The sequence below is a fragment of the Diaporthe citri genome (assembly GCF_014595645.1).
Source record: "Diaporthe citri strain NFHF-8-4 chromosome Unknown scaffold_1, whole genome shotgun sequence".
NCBI classification, from domain to species: domain Eukaryota; kingdom Fungi; phylum Ascomycota; class Sordariomycetes; order Diaporthales; family Diaporthaceae; genus Diaporthe; species Diaporthe citri.
In genome coordinates, this window is record NW_025064846.1 from 6339756 (window position 1) to 6363002 (window position 23247).

At 54.5% G+C, this 23247-nt stretch overlaps 9 protein-coding genes across 9 annotated transcripts; 3 read left to right on the forward strand and 6 right to left on the reverse strand.

The window, feature by feature from the left end:
* Positions 1-296: 296 nt before the first annotated feature.
* Positions 297-1429, forward strand: INS49_001682 (uncharacterized protein; the record flags this gene model as incomplete). Its single annotated transcript, XM_043162506.1, has 3 exons — positions 297-650; positions 726-1109; positions 1193-1429. 3 exons carry the CDS (start codon positions 297-299, stop codon positions 1427-1429), a joined length of 975 nt encoding a protein of 324 aa, XP_043031012.1.
* A 579-nt stretch (positions 1430-2008) lies between these two features.
* Positions 2009-3544, reverse strand: INS49_001683 (uncharacterized protein; the record flags this gene model as incomplete). Its single annotated transcript, XM_043162507.1, has 1 exon — positions 2009-3544. The coding sequence occupies one exon, from the start codon at positions 3542-3544 to the stop codon at positions 2009-2011; it is 1536 nt and encodes a 511-aa protein (XP_043031013.1).
* Positions 3545-4872: 1328 nt separating this feature from the next.
* INS49_001684 (uncharacterized protein) lies at positions 4873-5345 on the reverse strand (the record flags this gene model as incomplete). The annotated part of the gene is made up of 2 exons (XM_043162508.1): positions 4873-5240; positions 5321-5345. 2 exons carry the CDS (start codon positions 5343-5345, stop codon positions 4873-4875), a joined length of 393 nt encoding a protein of 130 aa, XP_043031014.1.
* Positions 5346-5682: 337 nt separating this feature from the next.
* On the reverse strand, positions 5683-6765 carry INS49_001685 (uncharacterized protein; the record flags this gene model as incomplete). Its single annotated transcript, XM_043162509.1, has 2 exons — positions 5683-6461; positions 6552-6765. The coding sequence occupies 2 exons, from the start codon at positions 6763-6765 to the stop codon at positions 5683-5685; spliced, it is 993 nt and encodes a 330-aa protein (XP_043031015.1).
* Positions 6766-8591: 1826 nt separating this feature from the next.
* INS49_001686 (uncharacterized protein) lies at positions 8592-9110 on the reverse strand (the record flags this gene model as incomplete). Its single annotated transcript, XM_043162510.1, has 1 exon — positions 8592-9110. One exon carries the CDS (start codon positions 9108-9110, stop codon positions 8592-8594), a length of 519 nt encoding a protein of 172 aa, XP_043031016.1.
* A 1443-nt stretch (positions 9111-10553) lies between these two features.
* INS49_001687 (uncharacterized protein) lies at positions 10554-12646 on the forward strand (the record flags this gene model as incomplete). Its single annotated transcript, XM_043162511.1, has 4 exons — positions 10554-10585; positions 10645-10705; positions 11026-11169; positions 11297-12646. The coding sequence occupies 4 exons, from the start codon at positions 10554-10556 to the stop codon at positions 12644-12646; spliced, it is 1587 nt and encodes a 528-aa protein (XP_043031017.1).
* Positions 12647-13001: 355 nt separating this feature from the next.
* Positions 13002-14745, reverse strand: INS49_001688 (uncharacterized protein; the record flags this gene model as incomplete). Its single annotated transcript, XM_043162512.1, has 2 exons — positions 13002-14172; positions 14231-14745. 2 exons carry the CDS (start codon positions 14743-14745, stop codon positions 13002-13004), a joined length of 1686 nt encoding a protein of 561 aa, XP_043031018.1.
* A 2467-nt stretch (positions 14746-17212) lies between these two features.
* INS49_001689 (uncharacterized protein) lies at positions 17213-18558 on the forward strand (the record flags this gene model as incomplete). The annotated part of the gene is made up of 3 exons (XM_043162513.1): positions 17213-17381; positions 17524-18100; positions 18192-18558. 3 exons carry the CDS (start codon positions 17213-17215, stop codon positions 18556-18558), a joined length of 1113 nt encoding a protein of 370 aa, XP_043031019.1.
* A 434-nt stretch (positions 18559-18992) lies between these two features.
* INS49_001690 (uncharacterized protein) lies at positions 18993-20666 on the reverse strand (the record flags this gene model as incomplete). The annotated part of the gene is made up of 1 exon (XM_043162514.1): positions 18993-20666. One exon carries the CDS (start codon positions 20664-20666, stop codon positions 18993-18995), a length of 1674 nt encoding a protein of 557 aa, XP_043031020.1.
* Positions 20667-23247: the final 2581 nt, after the last annotated feature.

Here is a 23247-nt window from a genome sequence, read left to right on the forward strand (position 1 = left end):
GTGCCCTGAGCTCGGAAAGAGGCAATGGTGGGGGGCGATATCGTCATGGGCCCGTAAATCTGACTTGCCAAAGAAGTGGCCATTGGGAAGGAAAGAACGGCCCAGCAGGTGGGAAAGCTTTAAGTCACCCCGCCATCAAATAAATACCTCTCCCGCCTCGTCGCACCTCCTTGCTAGCCTCACACACCTGTCACCACACCTGCAATCTCCCTAATACCCAGACGTTTGCAAACCTCTGTCCAACCATCACATCACACCCAGACAACAGCTCAGACAGAAGCAACCGCACATCCATCATGTCGAACTCCCTGGAGCAGCTCAAGGCCAGCGGCACCGTCGTCGTCTCCGACTCTGGCGACTTCGCCTCCATCGGCAAATACAAGCCCCAGGATGCCACCACCAACCCTTCGCTCATTCTCGCTGCGTCTAAGAAGCCCGAGTACGCGAAGCTGATTGACGAGGCCGTCCAGTACGCCAAGACGACCGGCGGCGACCTCGACACACAGGTGGACGCCGCCCTTGACCGCCTGCTGGTCGAGTTCGGCAAGGAGATCCTTAAGATCATCCCTGGCAAGGTCTCCACCGAGGTCGACGCCCGCTTCTCCTTCGACACCAAGGCCTCGGTTGACAAGGCCCTGCACATCATCGACGTAAGAACAGAGTGACCACCCACCCAAATAAGCGAAAACTGGGAGAGTTCCCTTGCTGACATTTTGTCCCATCAGCTCTACAAGGCGCAGGGTATCCCCAAGGAGCGTGTCCTGATCAAGATCGCCTCAACATGGGAGGGTATCAAGGCCGCCGAGATCCTGCAGCGCGACCACGGCATTAACACCAACCTGACGCTCATGTTCAGCTTGACCCAGGCCATCGCTGCCGCTGAGGCCGGTGCCTTCTTGATCTCTCCTTTCGTCGGCCGTATCCTTGACTGGTTCAAGGCCCACACCAAGAAGGAGTACGCCAAGGAGGAGGACCCCGGTGTCGAGTCGGTCAAGTCCATCTTCAACTACTACAAGAAGTTCGGCTACAAGACCATCGTCATGGGTGCCTCCTTCCGCAACACGGGTGAGATCACCGAGCTGGCTGGATGTGACTACCTCACCATCTCCGTAAGTTCACTTAGGCCCCACTCCCCACCTCATTCCGATCCCGGAGGTCTCGGACAGGAATGCTGACGGTGCTGCCAAACCAGCCCAACCTGCTCGAGGAGCTCATCAACTCCGACGCCTCCGTCCCCAAGAAGCTGGACTCCTCGGCCGCCTCCTCGCTCAACATCGAGAAGAAGTCGTACATCAAGGACGAGCCTCTGTTCCGCTTCGACTTCAACGAGGACCAGATGGCCGTCGAGAAGCTGCGCGAGGGTATCAGCAAGTTCGCCGCCGATGCCATCACGCTCAAGGATATCATCAAGAGCAAGATCCAGGCATAAGTGCTTTTTTAAACAAAAGTTGGTTGGCATAAACAAACACGAGGATGGGAAATGATACCGTACATAGCATGTGCTTAGCAGGATGTCCAAGAGACTCCTTGGGCCCAAATTGAAATGAACTGAATTGCCAAAATGATAATCAGGGAATTGCTAGATGTCTGTGATGTCCTTCCACGTCCACAGGAGTGAGGGGAGTAATGGCCCATATAAAACCTCAAGTGGCAACAAAGGCAGGTCGTGATGAGGTGCGATAAAACTTCAGGTTCGTCCTGTACGTTATATAGGTCTCCTACCAAGGCTTGCGGCATTATCAACTTGATAGCGGCGCCTGTGTTCGTATAGTATGGAACTACTCACAGAGATGCAAGTGAAGGTCCCTTCTAACTTTGTTATGGTCTGTCTGATACCACAAGACCACCCATACAATCCATTAAGCCCGGTCTACCCAAAGTTGGGCCCTGTCCGTCTGCCAAAACATCTTTGAACGCCTGCAATGCCAATGCCATAACTTTGTATGCCATTTCCCAAAAGTCCCATGATGCAAGTTTTCCTCTTTACCCTTTCCCACCACTCCGTGGCTCATGGCTCCGCGCCCTTGTCGCACTTGACCTGCGTGATTCCGTGCACAATTCCCTCGGGCCGTGCCTCTATCACCAGCGCCGACAGCTTCCGGCCGTACACGCAGCCGGAGTCCAGGCCGAACGTGAGGCCCTTGCCGTTGCCGTAGGTGTCGGGCACCGTCAGCCCGCTCTTCGCGTCGTGTCCGTACACGATCGTCATGCCGCTCAGCTCCTTCTCCACGGCGGTCTGCTGCCGCCTCTTCTTGTCCTTTTTGTGCTTTTTCTGGGCGGCCTCTCCTGCTGCTTCGAGCTTGGTATCGTCGGTGACAGGGTGGGTCGGGGCGGAAGCGGCGACGATCTCAGCCTCTGGTTCCGCCTCCGCCGCCGTCGTGGTCTTAACCAGGCGCTCCTGAAAGCGGTTCCACTCCTTCCACCACTTGGACCCCTCCCTCCCTTCCGTGGGCACCGCCACGTCCTCGCCGACGTGGTCGGGGCTCATGCCCTCCGCCTCCATGATCTTCTGCACAAACTCGTCGATCTGGTCCTCGTCGATCTGGTGGGCGGCAACGCTGCCCCTGTTGCGCTTGCTGGCCTTATCCTCGAGGAACCGCCGGACGGCCGCCCTCCTCAGGTCATCTATAGGATACACGAGCGTACGCATCGACATGACGGCCCGGGGGTCCTGGTCGGCTAGCGACACGTTCGGCACGAGGCCCGCGTGGACGACCACCATGTTCTCGAACGCGGGCGGGAGGTCCCTATTGGACGGGATGCGGCCGACCTTGAGGATCAGGGGGAGCTGGGACAGCCACTCGACCTGGCCCTTGGACAGGGAGCGCGCGGTCTGGAACTCGGGCTTGTCGCCGCGGTCGAGGAGGGCCTCGTGGGCAAAGTACTCCTCCTTGGCCGCCTTGGGGTCCTTCTCCTCGTCTCTTTCGTCCTGTTTCTCCTCCTGCCCTTTCTCGTACACTTTCGTCTCGAGATCTACCGTGTCAATCGCGGACTTCTGCGACTCGGAGTCCTTGTTCATGGCCGCGTGCACTAACAGCACGCGGTCCTCGTGGTTGCCCCTCACGGCGTGCGCGCCGAGCTCGATCGCGAGGTCCACCACGCCCGCCGAGTCCGGGCCCTTGTTGATGAGGTCGCCCACCAGGATCAGGTGGTCCTGGGCCTTGTCGAAGTGGATCTTGCCCAGGAGCTCCTCCAGCGCCGTTTTCTGGCCGTGCACATCGCCTACTATCACCAGGCGTTTCGTCCGGCCGTCCTGGCTGGGGATGAACTTCTCGGGCAGCTCCGCCACAATCTTGTCCGGCATGCCCTTCATCGGGGGCCTGTGCGTCTTGCCGTAGCTCATGGGTGATATGCCGTCAAACACTGCTGACAGGTCGTCGTCGGGGTCGATGGACACCGGCTCCGGCTCGGGCCAGAAGAGGGAGTATGTCGTTGAAGATACCCTGTTATAGCTGAGGAGGAGTGTGAAGGACAGGATGGCGAGGACTGCGATCAGGATGCGGGGCAGTCGCGAGGAGGAGTGGTGTTCGGAAAATATAGACATAATGGTTTGTGAGTTGGGTGGCGCGGGCGGCGATTGGGCGCAGGCTGATGCGTTGTGAATGCGGTCACGGCGTCATGAAGGTGGGGATGGTGTGGTTTAGGCCTTCGTCTAACGAGCAGGAGCGATTCCCAAATGAGTCGACGTTGAGGCTCGAGATAATGATGCCGATGCTGCTGCTGCTGGCGTTTATGCTGATACAATAATATGCAACGGAATCTTCGAAACCTCAGGATGTCCGTGTGGATCGTGCCGAATTTCCGGATACGATCAAGTCTCTGATGATGCAAGGCGAGGTCCAAGAATGTAGGCAGAAGGGACTGTCGTCGAAGGCAATGCGAAAGAAAGCCAGATGGGGTTCCAAGATGTGAGAACGAAAATCAATGACAATCTGGCATCCAGCAGAAACGGATGAGTTCAGGCATTCTCTCCTGCCAGCAGGACGTGAATGTTGACATGACATTTGAGGAGAGGTTTAGCCAAGCTCATCAGCCACCTTGGACTGACTTGGGCTGCCGCTCGGGTTTCCACCAAGGTTCTCTCGGCCCCAGACGGCAAGTGCCCACGCGACTGCCTACCCACCTGGGTACCACACCATCCAGGCGGGTATCTGCCTGGGCTAGCGGTTTCGAGCGCTGAGGCCAGACCCAGTCTCCAATGCTATAAAACCGACATATAACGACGAAAATTTGACGCTGACAACTGATGCGTCCCCAGTGAAAACCTACAGGCCCAGAAGAGAGACAACATGTTCGGGCCATGCTTTTCAGAGCATTAATCATGTCAGAAGCGTCAAGCGTGGTTTGTCTAGGTCTCCATAAGCAGGTACGGCTTTCCTGCCCAGAGTTAAGTACAGTACAGTAGACATGGTGCCCATAAAATCGGCCCAGAAAAAGAGCCGCATGGTTGGATCATATCTGCCCACCGAGTCCATTGCAACAAGGCGCAAGCCCCTTCCTGACGGCGAGATCTCTGGCGGTGTGACCGCATGCTCAACGCGAAAAAAAGGCATGTACATTGCGCAGTGAAGACTCTCTGCCTTTTCACGATTCAGACAAGGCCCGCCGACATCTGTGGAGCTCTTTGGACTTGAGTTGCCTCCCAGGAATATCGATAGAGCCATTGGCTTCCTCCTGCCTCTACTCATGGATGATCTGCGCGCGCCCATGGCATGTGAACCTTTTGTTTGCCGGCGAGCGGAGAGTAGGCACTTCATCCGGCGATTCGTGAAAGTTTTCTTTCCCGAGAACTCCGTACACCATCCCATGCAACAGGTTCGAATCGAGGCCTTCCAAACACATCTCGCTAGGGCAATCTCTCGTCGCTCTTGATCATGGCTTCTTCGACTCGAGTTCCTTCCGGTACTTTTCGTTCTCCAGCTCCCTCCAGTCCGGCGGTGCCTTGCCGTCGCCGGCCGTCTCGCCCCTGGTGCCACCAAACGCAGACTTTCCGGCGTACAGCTGGTATCCGTCGCCCGTGGCGTCGCTCTCCTGCAGGTTCTTGAAGGCCGCGGGCTGGTTGCCCCGGAAGCGCTTGCGCATGTCGATCATGCCGCGGCGGCACTCCCCGAACCCCTTCTTGAGCTGCTGGCACTTCGTGGGGAGCGTCTCGGCGAGCGGTGACCGGAGGCAGTCAGCGGCCGAGTTTCGCTGGACCATGACGCACTCGGACTCCTGGAGGCATTGCGCCAGGGCGGCTCCTGCGGGAGAGGTGGGGTGATGTCAGCTGGGGAGAAGGCCTTCGCGCAACGGGATGAGGGGAGACCTGGCGGGTGCGTACTTATTTCCTTACATGAGCTCGGCATGGCGACCAGAGATCTGCGGGATCAGGTGCTGTGGTGGTTGTCGCGAGAGGTTGTCGCAGCGCAACCCGACGGCAAGGTTCGCGGGTGAAGAACCCGGGTGGCCAAAGCTCCCCTTGCATGAGAGCATGGATGCGTGCAGCCACCCCACTGAGGTCTGAACAAATCAGAGCCCTCTCATTAACATCCTCTCGAGCTTTCTGACAACGCCCGACTCTCAGCCTCATCAATCATTGCATTACAATTGCTTTGTCTATTATCTACATGTAACATTTTACTGCCTCAGAGGTCCCGGCCTCTCATGTCTTGCACAATTTCAAACAGATTCATTGCTCCCGACTCATCTGCCTGTGTGCGATGGCAACTCATAGTAGACTGGTCGAGCGGCATTCAGCTCGCTCGCTGCTGGGGCAGGAGCGCGTAACTCTGTCAAGGGCACGTGGTGTGGCATCTCTGCTGAATACAGGACAGGAGGCTTCCACTCCCCGATACTGGACGCATGCCCCGTGCTGGGAGGAGGAGCTTCGATCCGAGCAAAGGCGCCCTGCCTAGCCTTCTGCCGTCTTCGGCGCATGTACCATATTCCTGCAGCAACGCCGATAAATATTCCTCCGATAGCCACGCCGATCCCAGTTCCAATTTGTGCCCCCGTCGACAGTCCGGCGCTTGAGGCTGAGGAGGTCTCTGCAGCCGCGGAACTCGTCGAGGTGGCCAAGACGAGACTGCCACCTGTGGACTCATCCGACGAAGTTTCCGCCGACTCCTCTGATAATGTTGCCGTTGAATCGGCAGAGGACGTTGTTGTGGTTCCTTCTGAAGAAGTTGTCGTTGACGCATCCGAGGGAGTCTTTGTTGGTGTCTCCGAAGCAGTCGTCGTTGCCGTGGTTGATGAAGATGTAGGGGGTGGAGTCGGAGTAGCAGCAGCGGAAGAGCTGAGGCCGACAGTAGTCGCGGCGCGCTCTGAGATGTCAAATGACCAATTGTCGGAATTCGCGCCCTTGCCCACGGCTGCGCCTGCGCTGGGCTTCAAGTTAAACCAACACGGCGTGTCAGAGCCCGACCATGAAAGTTTGATGAGAGCAGTGCTGTTGTAGCCAGCTACGCCTTGGTTTTGTTTCTCTGTCGCAAACCGTCAGCACCGATCATCTCCCACAACGCAGTTCCCATCTCGAAGCGGTCGAAGAGTCGCTAGGTACAGGCTGAACTTACGCGCAACACTACCGCTGGCCGTTCTACAAAACGTGTAGAGCCATGGTGCGTTGAATTCTGATGTATACTGCACTTGCACATAGTCGTTGTAGTGGAGTGTTGCGCCCTGGGTCGGAAACAGAAATTCGACCCCGTTCGAGGGTGTCATGGCACACACAGACGCGAAAAATGAAGCCAGGAAAAGCACAATCGCATATGGACGGCGCGAAGCCATTTTCACTGCCAACTCCCCCGGTTCTACCACTTAGCCAGAACAGAGCAAAGAAGGGAGTATGAGACAAAGGTGACCGAGAATCATGTTCTGTCCACCGGAGTTTATTTTCCCTTCATCAACTGGCGTCCCCAAGCCAGGCAGTGCACGCGAAAGGGGCCGGCTTACTCTTGGTGGGGGCCAAGGCTCTCATCTCCTGCCCCCGGAATCCTACATCCAATCGTGCACATAAAAGTGGCTAGGATCTGAGGTAGGATTTGCTGATTGGAGGCCCAGAAAGGCCAGTCTGCTTGCATTGGTTTGATTATCATTTCGCAGGGCCATCCTTCTGTGTGTTTCTGTTTAATTGTGTTGCAGGATCTCTGGGCTAGACTTCCCATAGTTCTGCGCCCACGGTTTTCCTCGCCACAACACCATGCTCTTCGCCGGCAAGAATATCTGACGATTCAGCAGAAGCAGGCAGGGAGACAGTGGGACGAGCATGGAATCTTGCTGGACTCGTTTATCATAGCCTATCTGACCAGTGTTCAGTCGAGGAACCCGGTTTTTTGAAGAGCTCGGTCAGTTTCTCAACGATTTGCACAGGACATGGCGCGGTCACTGTGGATGTTCGAGACTTAACTGCCATTGGCATAGCAGTCTTTCTGGGTGTCAACGGAGGCTTCCCAGAATACGCCTCACGCAGGAAGGGGTTTGCCAAGCTGTCAATCCCAGGCGGGTTGGTGCCAGCCGTGTGTCAACCTCTCGCATGTCATGGAGCTTCTTCCATCTCACGGTAAGTCCACTTGTTGTGTGGACGGATTCACCCTGCTGGGATTTCATGCAGTCAGCATGTCGCGTGGCTGGAGAAGAGCCTCCCAGACAACGTGTCTCGCAAATGCCCGATAGTAATGGGCCCCCGCGACATGCCTTCCTTCGACCGCGCCCATCAGCACAGTGGGTGTTGAGCTGTGAAATGAGAGTAAGCGCGCTTCGGAGGATATAAGAGAATCTCGGTTGAGGTCTTTTCAGGCTGGAAGGAGCTCTCCTGTGAGCCTACAAAGAGGAGCATGTCTGTCTCCTCTGTGAAATGACAGAGAGGAATGATGCGCCTGCCATCAAGAGGCAGTCTCCACAGGCTACACATCACGACAGTTGCAGCCAATGCAGCGCCATGTACGACTGGACCTGGCCACAGCTGGGACTCCTTGAAATTGAAGGCCACTTGATAGTTTACGGTGACGAAGCCAACCGACCTAGAGTGGCTCAAAAACCTCGAGAACACACCTAGAGGTCCGACAGACCCTCGCGGTGACCCTGCGACTCATCATTTGCTCTGGTGCGACAATGAGATTGACACCTTTGTGAGCTGGCACACCGTTGCCCGCTGGGCACACCTCTGGCCATGGCTATGAGAGTCTTTCAAACCCATAGCAGCATTGCTACCACATTCCGGGGTGTGACCTTGGGAATGAACCTGGTTGTTTCTGCCTTTCGCCGCGGAACACTGCCCAGTCCGGCGTCCATCTTTGTTGGGGAACCCAATGGTGCCGCCGATGCGTTTCAGCACTACAATTACAGCGATTGAAATATTCCCTTCGAATCTATATCCCGAGAGCTGATCTCGGCCTCAACGCTTGTCTTCTCAACGGCAACCTGAGTTTAAAAGGAAGTCAGTTCGACGGAAGTAGAAGCGGTAGTAGTAAACTTGTAAAACAATAAAAAGGTCATCATTCCCAGTTCTTGGAGTGATTGAATCGATTAAACATATTGATCAAACAGGGTTGGAGTGCCCTCAATACGGATCTTCCAACACTCACTCAATCGAGATTGGAATGAGTGACATAAGCTTAAGATGAGAGCGTCTTCCGAAAGTACACTCGAGAGTAACCATCTTCTATCTTCCTTTCCACCTCGACAAATCCCATCTTAGTATATAGCACAATATTCTCCGTCATCTTCTCGTTCGTGAACAACGTCAACGCCGCACAGCCTCTCTCGCGAGCCACGCCCTCCGCGAACGTCATGAGCAGCTTGCCATACCCACGCCCCTGAGACGCTGAATCGACGACGAGGTTGTTCACCTTGGTTGAGTCATCCCCATGGTCAGAGAGCAATATTGAGCCTAAAACTTTGCCATCTTCTTGCCGGCGGAGTACGAAAACTTCTTGAGAGTGAGACGCGATGATGGTGTGGTAATCGGCAGTCATGGGCGCCGGATCTTGGCCGCCCATCCGTGGGACGTATTTCGAGTAGGCTGCGATCACAATTTGCTTGATTGCTTCCGCGTCTGAGAGAAGAGCCTTCTCTATCACAACCTCATTATTTGAGGCCCGTGCAGGCTGAGGGACATGTGTGATGCCTGTCATTGCTCTCTCGTGGGGGAGGGAGGAGACGCTCCTATGCAACCTGGGTGGTAATGAATTGGTCAGGATTTATTCAATGAACACATTTACGAAAGAACTAGAGTTTGAATTAGGTGTTAATGTTTTGGCTCGAATAAAACAGAAGAAGAAAATACAAGTCGAGGATGGGAGAAGCTATTTGGGGTGGGGACAGAGCTGTGCTCTAAGAGTCACAAGGAATGTTTCTACCCCGCTGCAACAATTGGAGACGTTGGACAATCAGTATAGACTCTCAATCTTCCATGATTTATAAAACCATGACTGAAGCGATACTTGCCTTTTCTCCCTAGATCGCCCAGCAGTTTGATTCATGCTGAACTTGTGTATGTCCTTGTTGAATGCTTTAAGCCAACGCCTTTGCTCTTACCCGTCCCCATGTACAGCCCGCTATTGCGGAAGTCACCCGCGCAAAATCGGTTGCAAGGACGGAATAAGCCACGCAGAAATAGTCAACACCAATGTTTGAATGAGTTCCGCTGGCTTACTGGACTCGGCGTCCCGACCCCGTGGCCGTCACGCCAGTTGACGCTGGCTTCGACCATGTCGAGACACCCTCGATGAGCCCTTAGACGCATAGGAACTTGCGACTAGAAATGAATCACCCACGTTTTCCCCAGAATAGAAATGCTACGACAAGCCTGTTGTTGGACGTGTGAAGATTGAGTGTCCCAGGCTTCGACCGGGTCTTCTTTGAGAGCCCTGATTGGCAACGCAGGTAACGAGGTCTCTACACCAGCCGAACTGCCTCTGATCATGTATGAGATGAGCCCCGCAATGGCGGCTTTCCCATGTCGTTGGAACAGTACCACTTAGGAGGAAAGATGAGCACATTGAGTTTAAGGCCCTGTTCTAACCTTATCTTCGATCTTCCCCGTCAGTGCTCTGGGACATCGTCGGGCGACCTCAAATTGTAACACAACTTGTGCAAATACACAATATGAGTTCAATATCATATGAGGCTTAAATTTGTGTCTTGTCAAGTTCGTTTAAATTTGATCAAATGTATTTCATCCACTCCGGCCCCAGGATGGTTGGTACTGTGTTTGGGCATTAGATTAAGGTGAGGTTCCCCAGTAAGGCAGCGTTAGTCAGGGGTCTGAAAAGAACCAATGGGCCGTGAGCCCCTGCCCGCGTCCCTGTCCCTGTCCCCACCTGCCTTCGCATCCCAACGGTGCAACAGCAGCTCGAGGAATGTAGATTTCGCATGTGACAAGAATTAGACTGGTGCGCTCTTCATTCAACATTTCCACACGCTAGGCCTCCGTTCTCGTCGCTTCCCTCACCCTCCTCCAGTCGCACAATGTCGCGCCCTTAGAGATACCAAACACGCAACGATCGATCATCCCACGGGTTTTGCGCTTCTGAACAACAGATTGCGCCGTCAAGCCCCAACTCGCGCCGACGACAATGCCTGTTCCGTTCCTGGGGCGCCTCGCCATGTAAGCTCCAGCGCCAACACCCGGGAGTGGTCATCCAAGCCTCTGACATGATGTGCAAGAACCGAATATGTCGCCGTAATAGGGTCATTCATCTTCGTCGGCCTCGAGGTCATCATCCGAGTCCTGACTTTCGCATTGCGTGCGCCGAACTCCAACCCCTGAACGATTCAACCCCCCTGACCGCGAAACAGCATCGCCCCTCATCTCTCTGTGCTACAGAGCCTCTCGACGCTTGTTCAATAAATGGGGGCCAGAAAATGATAAGAAGGAGTCGGAGAGGAGGAAAGGTCCGTTGCTCCCACCGTTCTACCAGCGTTTGGCCCCAGGAATTCCTATTGACGGAGTACCATCCAGAGGTGTCGAAATCCATAAGGAACGCAACCGATTTTGTTGAACTCTGCGATCTGTACGGCTATACAGCTGAGGAACATGTTGTCCAGACTGATGATGGGTACCTCCTGGGCCTTCATCGGCTGGCATGGAAACGAGGCGAGGAAGACACCAAGGTCAACTCTGGTCCCAATAGCGTGCAGAAGCGTGTCATCTACCTACATCATGGCCTCCTGATGAACAGCGAGGTGTGGGTATGTCTCACAGACGCTCAAAAAGTGTTGCCGTTCGTCCTGGTGGATAGAGGCTTTGATGTCTGGGTATGCCTCTGTCGGCCATTTCCCCCAGCGCGAGCGCAGATATGCTGACGGTTTTCAACAGCTTGGAAACAACCGTGGCAATAAGTACTCCAAGAAGTCTGTCCGTTCGGCTCCGACCTCTCTTGAGTTTTGGAACTTCTCGATCGATGAGTTTGCCTTCCATGATATCCCCAACAGCATAGAGTATGTCTTGAGCAGCACGGGACAGCCGTCGCTCTCCTACATTGGTTTCTCGCAGGGAACAGCCCAGGCTTTCGCAGCTTTGTCTATCCACCCAAAGCTTAACCAGCAGGTCAACGTCTTCATTGCGCTGGCGCCAGCTATGTCGCCCCCCGGCTTGGCCAACGGCATCGCTGATGCTCTGATCAAGTCGTCACCTCAAGTTCTGTTCCTCATGTTTGGTCGAAGGTCCATCCTCAGCTCTGCTCCGCTGTGGGAATCGCTCGTTTACCCTCCATTGTACATCAAGATCCTCGACATGGGTATGAAGTTCTTATTCAACTGGAAAGGCAACAACATCGCCCACGCTCAGAAGCTGGCTGCCTATCCCCACCTCTACTCTTTCACCTCAACCAAGTCTGTTGTCCACTGGTTTCAAATCATCCGAACCAAGTCCTTCCAGATGTTCGATGACGACCCGCCCCTGACCATCGGTACGAATCCTCGGTTTACGAAGGTCGCCAAGTACCCGACCCGTAACATCAAGACGCCTATCGTGCTGGTGTATGGAGGCAGCGACTCGCTAGTCGACATCAAGGCGATGCTGCGAGAGCTGCCACCAACCACAGTCGCCACTGAGATTCCTCACTATGAGCATCTCGACTTCCTATGGGCGAAGGACGTCGCTGCTCAAGTCTTCCCCCACGTCTTCGACGCCCTCGACAGTTTCACCGATGCGGAACACTCCAAGGATGAGTTTGACAGTTACCGCCGCGCAAGGCATCAGAGCCTGAGCAAAAGCAACACGTTCTGGAGGAACGCGCGCTCGCAAAACGGCAGCGATGTTAACACAAGCGATGTCGACAGCGCGCTAGGCAGTGCCGTGAAGCTGCCGCACCAGGCTCGCGAGGGAGTCGCACGGAATTTCCAATACAGCGACGACGAATCTTATGTGACCGAGACGAGTGACCCGAGCGGGGAAAGCCCGAACCTGGCTCAGTCGAACAAGAGCTCCACCTCTGTCGGGCTGGACATTGCTCAAGATAGGCGAGGCAGCAGTGGCAGCCTATCATCAAAAACAAGCAATTCCAAAAGGTCGCTGCGGACGGGGAAAGGCATCAGCTTTGGGAAGGTTGCGAGTGCAGGTGTGAGCACTACGGACGTGACGGGCGTTGCGACCGCGAGTCCGCAGCAGGCGAGCACAGATGATGGGGCGAGAAACCGCCTCCGGATGGTCTCGGGGCAGCGGTAGCGTTTATTTAGTTAACTAGACTTCTGCGGTATATACCAATCTTGATGTGGCGGGTGAGAATAAATAAATACGAGTGAGTCGCCCGAGGTCCTGGTGTGCTGGGTAAATGCAGCATCCCACTGGTGTTCCTCCTCGCCTAGTTAGAGCGTAGGTATATATATTAGTCAATGGTTTTGTATGATTTCACATAGGAAAGACTACACAACGTATCCCCAAATTCCGGAGTGATCCATATTATGATAGCAAAGCTTGCTGACCATGTTGGCGCATTGGCCACTAGAGACCTATACGAACGATATATGCCTAAGCGAAAAGCGTTAAGAATAGGTGTAGGAAAGCATCTGCCATTCTGAAATCACATCCGAGTCCACGTTGCCTCGGAGTCCAAATAATCCTGCCAGTGACGCATCCCCGGGATCCAATACACCATCCCTCCAGGTGTTCCCAGCGCGTCTGACGAGGCCGTGTGCCGCAGAACCTGATCCCGAGGCTCAGTGAGTCTCAGGGACCGTATGTTGTCCCTCCTGGACAGCACTATCGTGCGCATTGTCCTCCCAGCCGTTCCCGGGAACCTCCCGACCTGCCGTATAGCCTCGTCCCAATACCGCAGCGCCCCCTCATGCTCGGACCTGGTGTGGTGAATCTTGGCCAGCACGAGGCAGATGCGCAGCTTGCCGAGTTTCATGAGGTTGTCCGCCCGCGACCCGGCCTCTGTGCAGACGCGCTCCGCCTCCTGAATCCGTCCCTGTGCGAAGAGAACCTCCGCCAGGGACGCCTCCAGCAGCGACTTGCCCGAGGCGGGCGGGTCCTGCATGCCATCTCCCCTTCGTGCGAGTTCTCGCCGCAGGTATACCTCAGCGGTCTCGGGCTTGTCGAGCTCTCGCAATGTGTCCGCCATCTCGCAGGTGAGGTCCCGCCGGTCTTCGTCGAAGCTGAGGTCCTGGAGCTGCTCGGCTAGGTCATGGGATCTCTTCACTTGGGTGTACGCTTCTGAGAACCTGCCCTGGGTTCTAAAGACCCGCCCGAGCGTCATGCCCCTGCGGAATCGCACGACTTGTTCCATGAGCGACGGCTCGTCACTGAGAGGGCGCCACTCCGCTAGAACCCGCTCGGCTTGGGGGAGGGCATCGACTTGGACGCAGTTCAGGGCCCGTTGCAGCGTCAAGTGGCCCAAGGCCGCATTTGTCCTCCGATCAGGAGTGTCCGGCTGTTGTTTATGGATGAAAGTATCAACAACATTGACAGCAGCTTCGTGATTGCCTTCGAGCCGGTGAAGCAGAGACTGTGCTGAACTGAGACGTAATGATAGATACAAGTGCTCAGCCTGGCCGCTGTTTAGGCCTCGTACCACTGCAGCCGCCTGAGAAACCACAAAACGTTTCCATGTCAAAGTGGGAAACCGTGTCGCTTCGAGAAGAGTAAGAACGAGGTCGGCTCGAGTGTCGGTACTTAGACGTTCACAGCAGTCTCCATAAGTTTGGGCGGCATACTGAAGGTGCGGCGTGATCGAAGAAGCATCGAAATTGCTATTTCTGACGTGAGCAGACATTATTATGACTTTCAAAGACTAGGCTAAAGACCGACCTGGGCTCGATGTACTTCCAAGAGCAGGCTCTGTACGCAACGATCAGAACCTGTGTTTCCCAGGAAGCCAGCGCCTCCGTGGAGAGGTCCCGGCGGATACGCTTGGCAGCCTCCACATCTAAGATGTAGGCCTGATCTGATCTCTTCAAGATGGTTGTTGATAGGGCACGGAGGGAGTTACTGAGCCTAGGAGGATCAGAGAGCAGGCCGGTGAGCTCAGGAGAGAGACCCGCTGTGATCGCGTCCACCTCTTCGATGCCGCCACCTGGAGTCCAGCGCTTCCGAGGTGACCCTCCGCGGAGGAGAAAGTCATGGGTGATTTTGTAGGACGGCGACAAGAATGACACCAGCAGCCCAAGAGATCGGGTATCTTCTGTTGTTAAATCACCCAATCCAGCACTCGTCTTTAAACCCATTTCAGCAGCGTTCGTGGGTTCTGATCCCGCGCTGACCTCGGAACTGCTGCCATCGCCAGTGAAAAGAGAAACTGCGAGCGGAGATCTTAAGTTCGGCATTGTGCTTGCCTGCTTGGGAAAGTAAAGTGCGACTGGAAGGGTCAGTATATGTTGAGCACGTGGAAGGGGAGAAACCAAGCAAGCGTGCAAACAACGTATGACTTGAGCAGTGTATTGAAGGCAGAGGTAAAATGTATACTCTTCAAGTTCATGAACTCGCTATCGAAAGCGATTCGGCGGCGAAGTTGACGTTCACTTTTGGATGTCTCTCCCAGCTTGACAATCCTGGGTGGTTGGCAGGATCTGAACCCAAGATCAAGTGGGCTCTTCACTGGGTCGAGCATGCAAAAAGAAAACCTCGTGATATCGTGCGGGGTTGCCACAAGACAATAAGCGAGGACGTTGAGGTTCTATGCCCAATCATCAACTCGGTGTGACGTTCACTGCATGTTGGGGGCGTTTTTTTTTTTTTTTTTGGTCTCTGAGACGAATGCCAGCATGGGGTTCTACATTTTGGCCATTGATAGGCGAAGAGACACGTCTTTCCCATGCAGCTTTGCCACCACATTAAGAAGATTTCACTCAGTGAGAATTTGACAGTAAACTTCGTGATCGACTTAAGGGTTGCAGTCATCGTTCGGGCATCATTAAGAGCTTGCATGTGGTTCCGGTGTTCTTGGAACTTTGGACATGTATAGTCCACATTTATAGATGCACGTAGTCTTCCTTGATCTTAACGACTATTAATCCTATTTGCTTGCGCCCAAAGTCTCAGGCAGGCAATGTCAGCCAGATTGTGGCCTTTCGGGGACTGACTAGTCATGGAGCGCTTTGACAACAAGCCCCCTCCACATCCGGCGTAGGTTCCAACAGCAGACGAGCTCATAGCAGAAGCAATCGAGTCCTCGGAAATCATTTTAACCCCTGAAGAAGCCTCCTGAGTGGGCATACTAAAGGCCGCCTACACCCGGTGTTTGCGCATGTGGCGTCGCTCTAAACCACGATAGACCCTACGCTGTTCTGGGAGTCCATTTGAATTAAGGGTCATGCTTCGCTTTTAATGTGCAAGTACTCATGAAGACAGGCGAGGGAAAATATTCGGGGACATTCTCTCGTCTCCATATGCATCAGAATTGGATTCCTAGTTTACTGGCTGGAATATTTCAGTATCCCACACACAGCGACGCACCGATGACCTTCTGCACCACACTTGGGTAGTCGGTCACTGCTCTTCAAGTTGATTACTGCATACTACATTATGGTGCGACAATTCCGGGGACAGTACCTTGTAAGCTTGAAAGGAGACTAGGATGATGGGCTTGGGATAGAAAGCAGGCACTCTTGATACTTGACGCTGTATCCAAGTACGTCGCGACTACATCATTTTAGTATTATCAACTCGCATGAGCATTTCGTCCGTTCAATACACAAGGAAATTTCAAATACACCAGAAGACTACGCATTATTAGTACCTTAGAAGTACGATACATGTTTGTCCACATCTCGACTTCATTTAGCGGCGTGTGTGAGTCTAATCTTGGCTTTATCCCACAAGTTCCACGTCACCACTCAGGCCGACTACGTCTCAAATCTCGTGACTTATATACGCCAGCTCTTGTACTCAGACTACAGGGCCGAATTCAGACAGAAGAGAAAATTAGTCCGTGGCTCCACGGTTTCAATACAATACGCCAGATCGATTGCCTACCGTCTTTCCAGGTTTGAGTAAGGTAGAAAACGAACTGTATGATGCGCCGCCGGACCTGAAACCGTCCAGGCTCCGATAGTGTTTGTCCGAAAGCCCCGATTCGCTTCTGTTATTTATACACTTGCTACTGGGTTCGGAGCGACGAGGCTGTATTTTTTTCGATTCGCGCTAGCGATGTGTTGTGTAACTTGTGGCCCAAGTGGCTCGCCTCGTATTCCGCCTCATATTCCACCTGCATTAATGGAGGAATGATTTCTGTGATCGTGTATCTGCAGCTGCTGTGGCTTGAGGCTTCCAAACGCTATTGAATTGGTGGCATGCGTGTAAGCGAAGCACCTGTTATAGTTAAGGCTAAACAGATATAGCTAAATCACTTTTGGTTGCATCGGTTGCTGCTTGAGCTCATTCCCCGTTCCAACAACCTTTGAAATTAGTGCCCCAGCCCCTTCCTCAGCTCCAACCCATCAACCCGAGTGGTAGTTCCCTCTCGGCCTGACCGTGTTCTCATACACGCTCTCTTTACAACGGAGAATGTATGATTTTTATTACGAGACGTTATTGGAGGACAGCTCAAAGTTCAGTGCTGTGGACAACATCCAGAATACGATTATCGAAGTTTCGAACTCTGGCGAGGTGAGTATGCTCGGTACAGGGCGGCTCCATAGCGCAAAGTCACTAAAATAAAGCGAGCTGACAGACTGGCAGCAGGATGGACTACCACGGCAACATTTAACCCATGAGTTGGTTGATGAAAACCACCTCCTGCAATGGCTCCGTCAATCGTGCCATAATGCGGCTTCGCATAGGCTGCAAATCATCATGGGGAGACCAGAAGAGCACACTAGTGATGCTGAGATTCTTCCTCTGCCGATGTCATCGGGCGCTTTCGAGAAGATCCAGTCGACATGGAGCTTCCCATCTGAGCTGCTGCGAATGATGCTTAGCACCATGCCTCTGGCCACGGAATTCGAAACGGAGAGCCATATAGGTGCGCGACATCTGGCGTATTGGAGGCGGTATATTTGATCTGAAGTAGGCTAATCCGTGCACGGTGGCAGGCCTCATGCTCAGGAGTGCGCGATCGAGAGACTGTAGCTTTTCGTTGGCCCTGATTTACGATCGGCATTCAGGAAGTGTGAGCGGCCTTCTTCAGGGCCTCCAAGAACACGAAGCTCAGAGACTGCTCTCCTCGCTACAGAAGTCCATTGATGTAGCCGAGGATCCCCTTCTCGTTGCACTCATCCTCTTCGAGATGAAAATCCATTTCTTCGCGTTGCTCCTAGAGAACCGAGCGAGAGGGTTAGAAGACCTAGAGGAATCGACAGGCATGACACACTTCAACACACAGAGCAAGGAGACCGATGAAGAGAGGGCCAAGAAGCTGAAACGACTGAGCTTCAGCGACATCACTCAGAAGCTTACAGGTATCGCTGGCACACTTGCGTTCTGTGAAATGACCTTCGAGTCCTGCCTACAAGGCATGCTTGTCGCAACGGAATGGCGCAACAAGATCATCAACCACTCGACCAAAGCAGAGAATGGTTGTCGCTGGAATGCTTGCGCGAGTATTGATCGGCGCGTAGCGTATATAAAGAGTCTGGCAGCTGGTGCAAGAGCGCACGGGAGAGTCTTGGAGGCGCGAAGAGCCGCGCAGGTCCAAACGGTAAAGTCTTCCAACATCAACCCGAGCCGGCAGATATGCCGAGGGTCAATCGTTCGCTTTCTACTGACGTACTGCATCGTAGGTCTATAGTCTGATCGGACAGCGGGACAACCGCCTGAACCACGACATGGCCAGGGACTCGCACCGCATCGCCGAGATCAGCTACCAAGACAACGCCGCGATGAAGACCATCGCCCTCCTTGCACGGCGAGACAGCACCGACATGCGCATCGTCGCATGGGCCACGCTGATCTTTCTGCCGGGCACGTTCACAGCCACGTTGTTCAGCTCGACCTTCTTCGACTTCCTCCCAGACGACAATAACCCGCGGATCGTGTCATGGTGGATATGGCTGTATTGTCTCGTCACCGTGTTGATCACTGGGCTTGTGCTCATCGGATGGTATCACTTTTCAAGGAGAAGCAGAGCCAAGACACAGGATGGAATGGAGAAATTGAAAAGCAGTGACGGTTTGGACAAATTCGGAACTCGGGGTGCATAGTTCACAGTTCGCAGCAGTCTCAAAGCTATTATGAATGCTTGGTAGATTATAAAGAGACACTTCAATGGTACATCCTCCCATATGGAGGCTCTTCTGGCCAAACCAGAGGTGCTTCCACGGGGCAGTGCGTATCAAGTAAAGTTTGAGATTATTGGAAGCCCAAGATGTCGAATTTGGTGCCATGTGTTGGGAAATCTCGGGATTTTGCCAATCCAATTATTGTCCTCATCTCTTTTGAAACCAAAAGTCCCCCATATGTGCCTGATATATAATTTTGAATGAATTTAATTTGCATTTGATGAGCTCTTGAAGTATATCATATCAACAGTGGAAGACCTTTCACCGCACATTCGAAACAACTACTTCTGTTTCCCACGAGCCTTATTCACATGATCAAACGGTTTTGACCGCAGTCATGTACAGATCTGCGAGCCTCAACTCAGCCTCCCAACCGTGTACGCACCCGGGATATTCGCCAAGGGCGTCACCTTCGGCACACTCTCATACTCGGTAATCTCCACCGTCCCATTCGCCAGAACCGGCATCTTCCTCACGGGCATCAACTCGCTGATCTGCTGCGCGATGCTCAGCAGGTGACCCTCGCTCCACGGCAAGCCCAGGATCTCCATACCAATCGGCACGCCGATAGGCGTGTCGGAGCTCGGGGCCGAAAAGCCGGCCGGGACGACGACCACGGGGCTGCCCGTCAGCGCGGCCAGGATGCCGTTGCGGCCGGACTGGGAGGGTGAACCAACTTTGACGACGAGGTTCTTCTGCTCTGGGTAGATCAGGGCGTCGAGCTTGTTTGTGGAAAAGGTCTTCTGTAGTGTGTTGGCGAGATTTTGAATACCCCGTTGTGCCGTGAAGTAGCTAGCGTTGGACGCGGACGAGATGAGAGATTTGTTGACGAAAGAGTACTGGTTTGGTATGACAAGGAACTTTCCGCTGGTGTAGAGGTCCTCGAAAGTGGCGGGCTTGTCACCGGTCAGGTTGGGTCCCGCTAGGTACTCGTCCAACAGCTCGCGATATTCATAGGCCTGTACATCCAGCGCCGAGCTAATCGCCGTGGCGTTGTAGGCGGCCTCGGTGATGTTAACGACATCTACGCCGGCCACTTTCAGTCTTGTCACCATGGAAGCCATTACTTCATTCACAGGCGTTGTCTCCGCCGAGTCGGTGAAGTTGAAGAACCCCTGGACCAGACCAACCCTCAGCCCCTTCAACCCAGGCCCCCCACGCAGGGCAGCAACATAATCTCTACCCGCGACCTCGGGCGGGATTGACGCCGTGGCATTATCGCGCGGATCATACCCAACGCTAGCCATGACCGTCATAGCGACAGCCAGATCTCGCACTGTCCTAGCCATCGCGCCGACGGCGTCCTGCGTAAAACTGATAGGGATCACTCCGGCGCGGGAGAGGAGGCCCCTCGTAGGGCGAAAGCTGAACAGCGAATTGGACGCGGCCGGGCTTCGAAGGCTGTTGACGGTATCTGTGCCCGTGGCGAACACGGCCAGGTTGGCGGCCACGGCGGCCCCCGAGCCGCCGCTGCTGCCGCCGGGGGTGCGCGTCTGGTCATAGGGGTTGAGCGTCTGGCCGCCCAAGGACGACACGCTGAGGCCCTCAAGGGCGAGCTCGTGCATGTTCGTCTTCCCGAGGATTATAGCGCCCGCCGCCTTGAGGGCTTCAACCGTCGGTGCATCCTCTGTGGGCCTGTTACCTGCCAGGGCGAGGCAGGAGCCGGTGGTGTTCAAGGGCACGGCATCGTAGTTGTCCTTGACGAGGACGGGGATGCAGAGCAGTGCGCCTGTGGTGTTCCCTTGTGAGATTTGGAGGTCCACACTATCTGCCACTGCCAGTGCTTCCGGGTTTAATGCTGTGATGGCATTAATGGCAGGGTTGAAAGCCTCTGCTCGCGCAAGGTACGATGACACTACTTCGCGGCATGTTGTCAAACCCATGAAGAGGGCGTTATGGATCCCGTCGATAGTGGCTTCTCTGACATCAAAGGGGTCGTTGAGAGCTTCTGAGCCGGCTGGATAAAAACAGAGGAGCAGGAACAGAAGCACGCTCTGGAATATGGGAGGAGCCTTCGTATGGCTGTTCATGATGAACTCTGGGAGACTACACAGAGCCAAGGGACCCTTGTTCTCGGGAGAGAGCTTTAGAAAGATGGAAAACCCGCTGGTATGTAGGCTCCGGGTCTACCAGAGTCCGGCGAAATGTCACGATGGCGACGCAACGCACCCAGCAGCCCTTTTGGGTACGAGCATCCTCCTAAACACATCTTGGGGGGAGGAGAGGGGGGTTCAGTGGGTGGCCGCTGATAAGGAATGACGTTGAGCAAGACTGCCGAGTGGGTGTGTCCGGTGCCGGTGCCGGGTCATGGATGCATCTCCGCTTTGTTTATCGGCTCGGCGGCCATTTGAACGACTGGCTTGGCGGCCGGGACAATGACCATTTTCAGGGGAAACTTGAGCTGCTCACACAGCCCAGTGTGTGTGTGTGAAGTTATCATCACGCAGGCTGACCTCTTCATAAATACTCGTTGCTGTGATCCCCCCTTGCAGAGAGGGCGAGTTTTAGCCATAGTGACGGCACACCAGCCGCAACTGCTTGAAGACACCAACTCGATGCCGTCCCTGGTGGCGTGAATGGTGCAGGAAGGACTGTAACATCGTGCGCGTCTGAATTGATATAATAAGATAGGCACGTAAAGATCCGGTGATGGGGTTTTGGTTTGTGTCAGGGGCAACTCGAGTCTCTCTCTACCTGTCATGCTTCAAGTCTCAAGAAAATGGTGGCATTCAACGAATGTGCGGCCAAATATGGAAAACAAAATTAGACAGAGACGAAAAAGAAAATGTACGAGGGAGCGGCGTGTACAGCGAGCTTTGCGAAGCATGACCTACCACATCCAGGGAAGTTCCCCGTCCATGACGACCCAAGTTGACGGCACTGCCACGTAGGCCCAGGTACGTGCAGCTCCAGACGAGATGACATTGGGAGGAACCCTGGTGGGGAAGCCGGAGAACCAGACTTGATTGCCAATGGGAATGGCATGGCCATGGCTCAATATTTGCGGCGAACTCAACTGGCGACTGACGGACAATCCAGGCTCCCAAGCAAAAGGCAGAGCACTTGCGAGGCGCGACCATGTGGGGCCTCTTCCCGGTGAGGCTTATTGGGCGGGTGCCTGCTTCCTCCAGTCCGACCATCTTCGGGAAGTAAATGATGAGGATGACTGGCCAGACCAATTAGAAAATGCAGCGCAACAGCTTGCGATACCATGCAAACCGGGCGATGAGGTACGGGTGATTCCACACCGGTGGATGTGGATGTGGATTTGTCATGTTCTGGCAGCCTGGCAGGCTCAGAATCGGAAATGCCGCAGAGGATCCTGCATTGCTTCTTGTTTTTTCTTCCTTTTTGGGAGCTCACGATGATCTCGGTTGGGAGTGAGGCTGCAGCTGCAGATGCAGCTGAACGACGACCCGCTCGCTCCATGTGGCCCCGGGGCCTGGAGTTGAGAGGAGCCGGCGACTCATGGCGCTCGGCTGCGGCCAAGTCGACCTGCTAGTTGCTGCATCTGAGACAAGCAAGGTGCAATCTCCAAGCCAGGAGCCAGGAACCAGGAACCGAGTCTTGGCTTCTTTCTTCTTTGCACAATGACATTGAGTCGTTATCTCCGGGCACGACGTGGCTTTGTGTGCATGTGACGGGTGAGCTGGTGGGTGACTGTGTTGCGCACCGAGAGAAGAGACTGCCAAGGATGGGGCTGGTGACGAGATCTCAGTAATGCCTGTCCGGGCCCACTCTTCGGCGAGATTAACGAGGTGGCCAGTGCTTCCTCCCCTGCTCCACATGTTTGTCCTGTCTGCAATCCATGATCGTCCAGGTCCCCTCTCGCCTTCTCATCTCTCATGCCTTTCCTGATATGTACCACCACCCAGCGCAGGCATTGCCTCCTCCCTCCAGATGCAGTAGTCTCGAGACCACAATCGACGCCTGTGTGACGATTGCCGGGGGTGGGATGGGTAACATCGTGTCGATGGCATTGGCTCCAGCCTCGACCTCGAGGACCACTCGGCTGCCTCCGACACTCTACTCACAACCATCGAGTCCTGTCGTCAGGGCATGCAGTTCCGAGATAGCATCCCTACGAAGCTAGGAGGGTAGACACCCCGCATTGCACCGCCTGCGCGCATGGACGCCCAGGGCCTGAGTCGTACAGCACCTGCATATCTTCACACCGGCATATGACTGCTGTGACCCTGTTGTTTACCGTCAACAATCAACCTGAATGACCTCAAGGCCGTCGTCCACGCCCTCGTTCATCCAGAAAGCGTATTTCAGACTGAACGACGCCTGCTTGTAGACTACTACTAGCGGGTCTGGGCCCCAGGAACGTCTGTTCGCTCTCCACGTTGGATCTGGTGCCAAGCAACGCCTCCGACAGGACCGCCGCGGACACCGTCGGCCGTTGCCTTGAGAACAGACCTTTTCAGCCCTGAGGGGCCCTTCTTCTCACGGCTCGAGGGAACCGGATTGACACTGCGCATGCACGCTTGGATCCCCTGGCCTTGTCTCCCTATGCCTCCCTACGGGGCAGATACCGGATCTCAGTACCGGATCAGCGGTGCGATCCGATTCTGGTTATTTCCAGCGCCCTGGGTCCGTGGTTACATC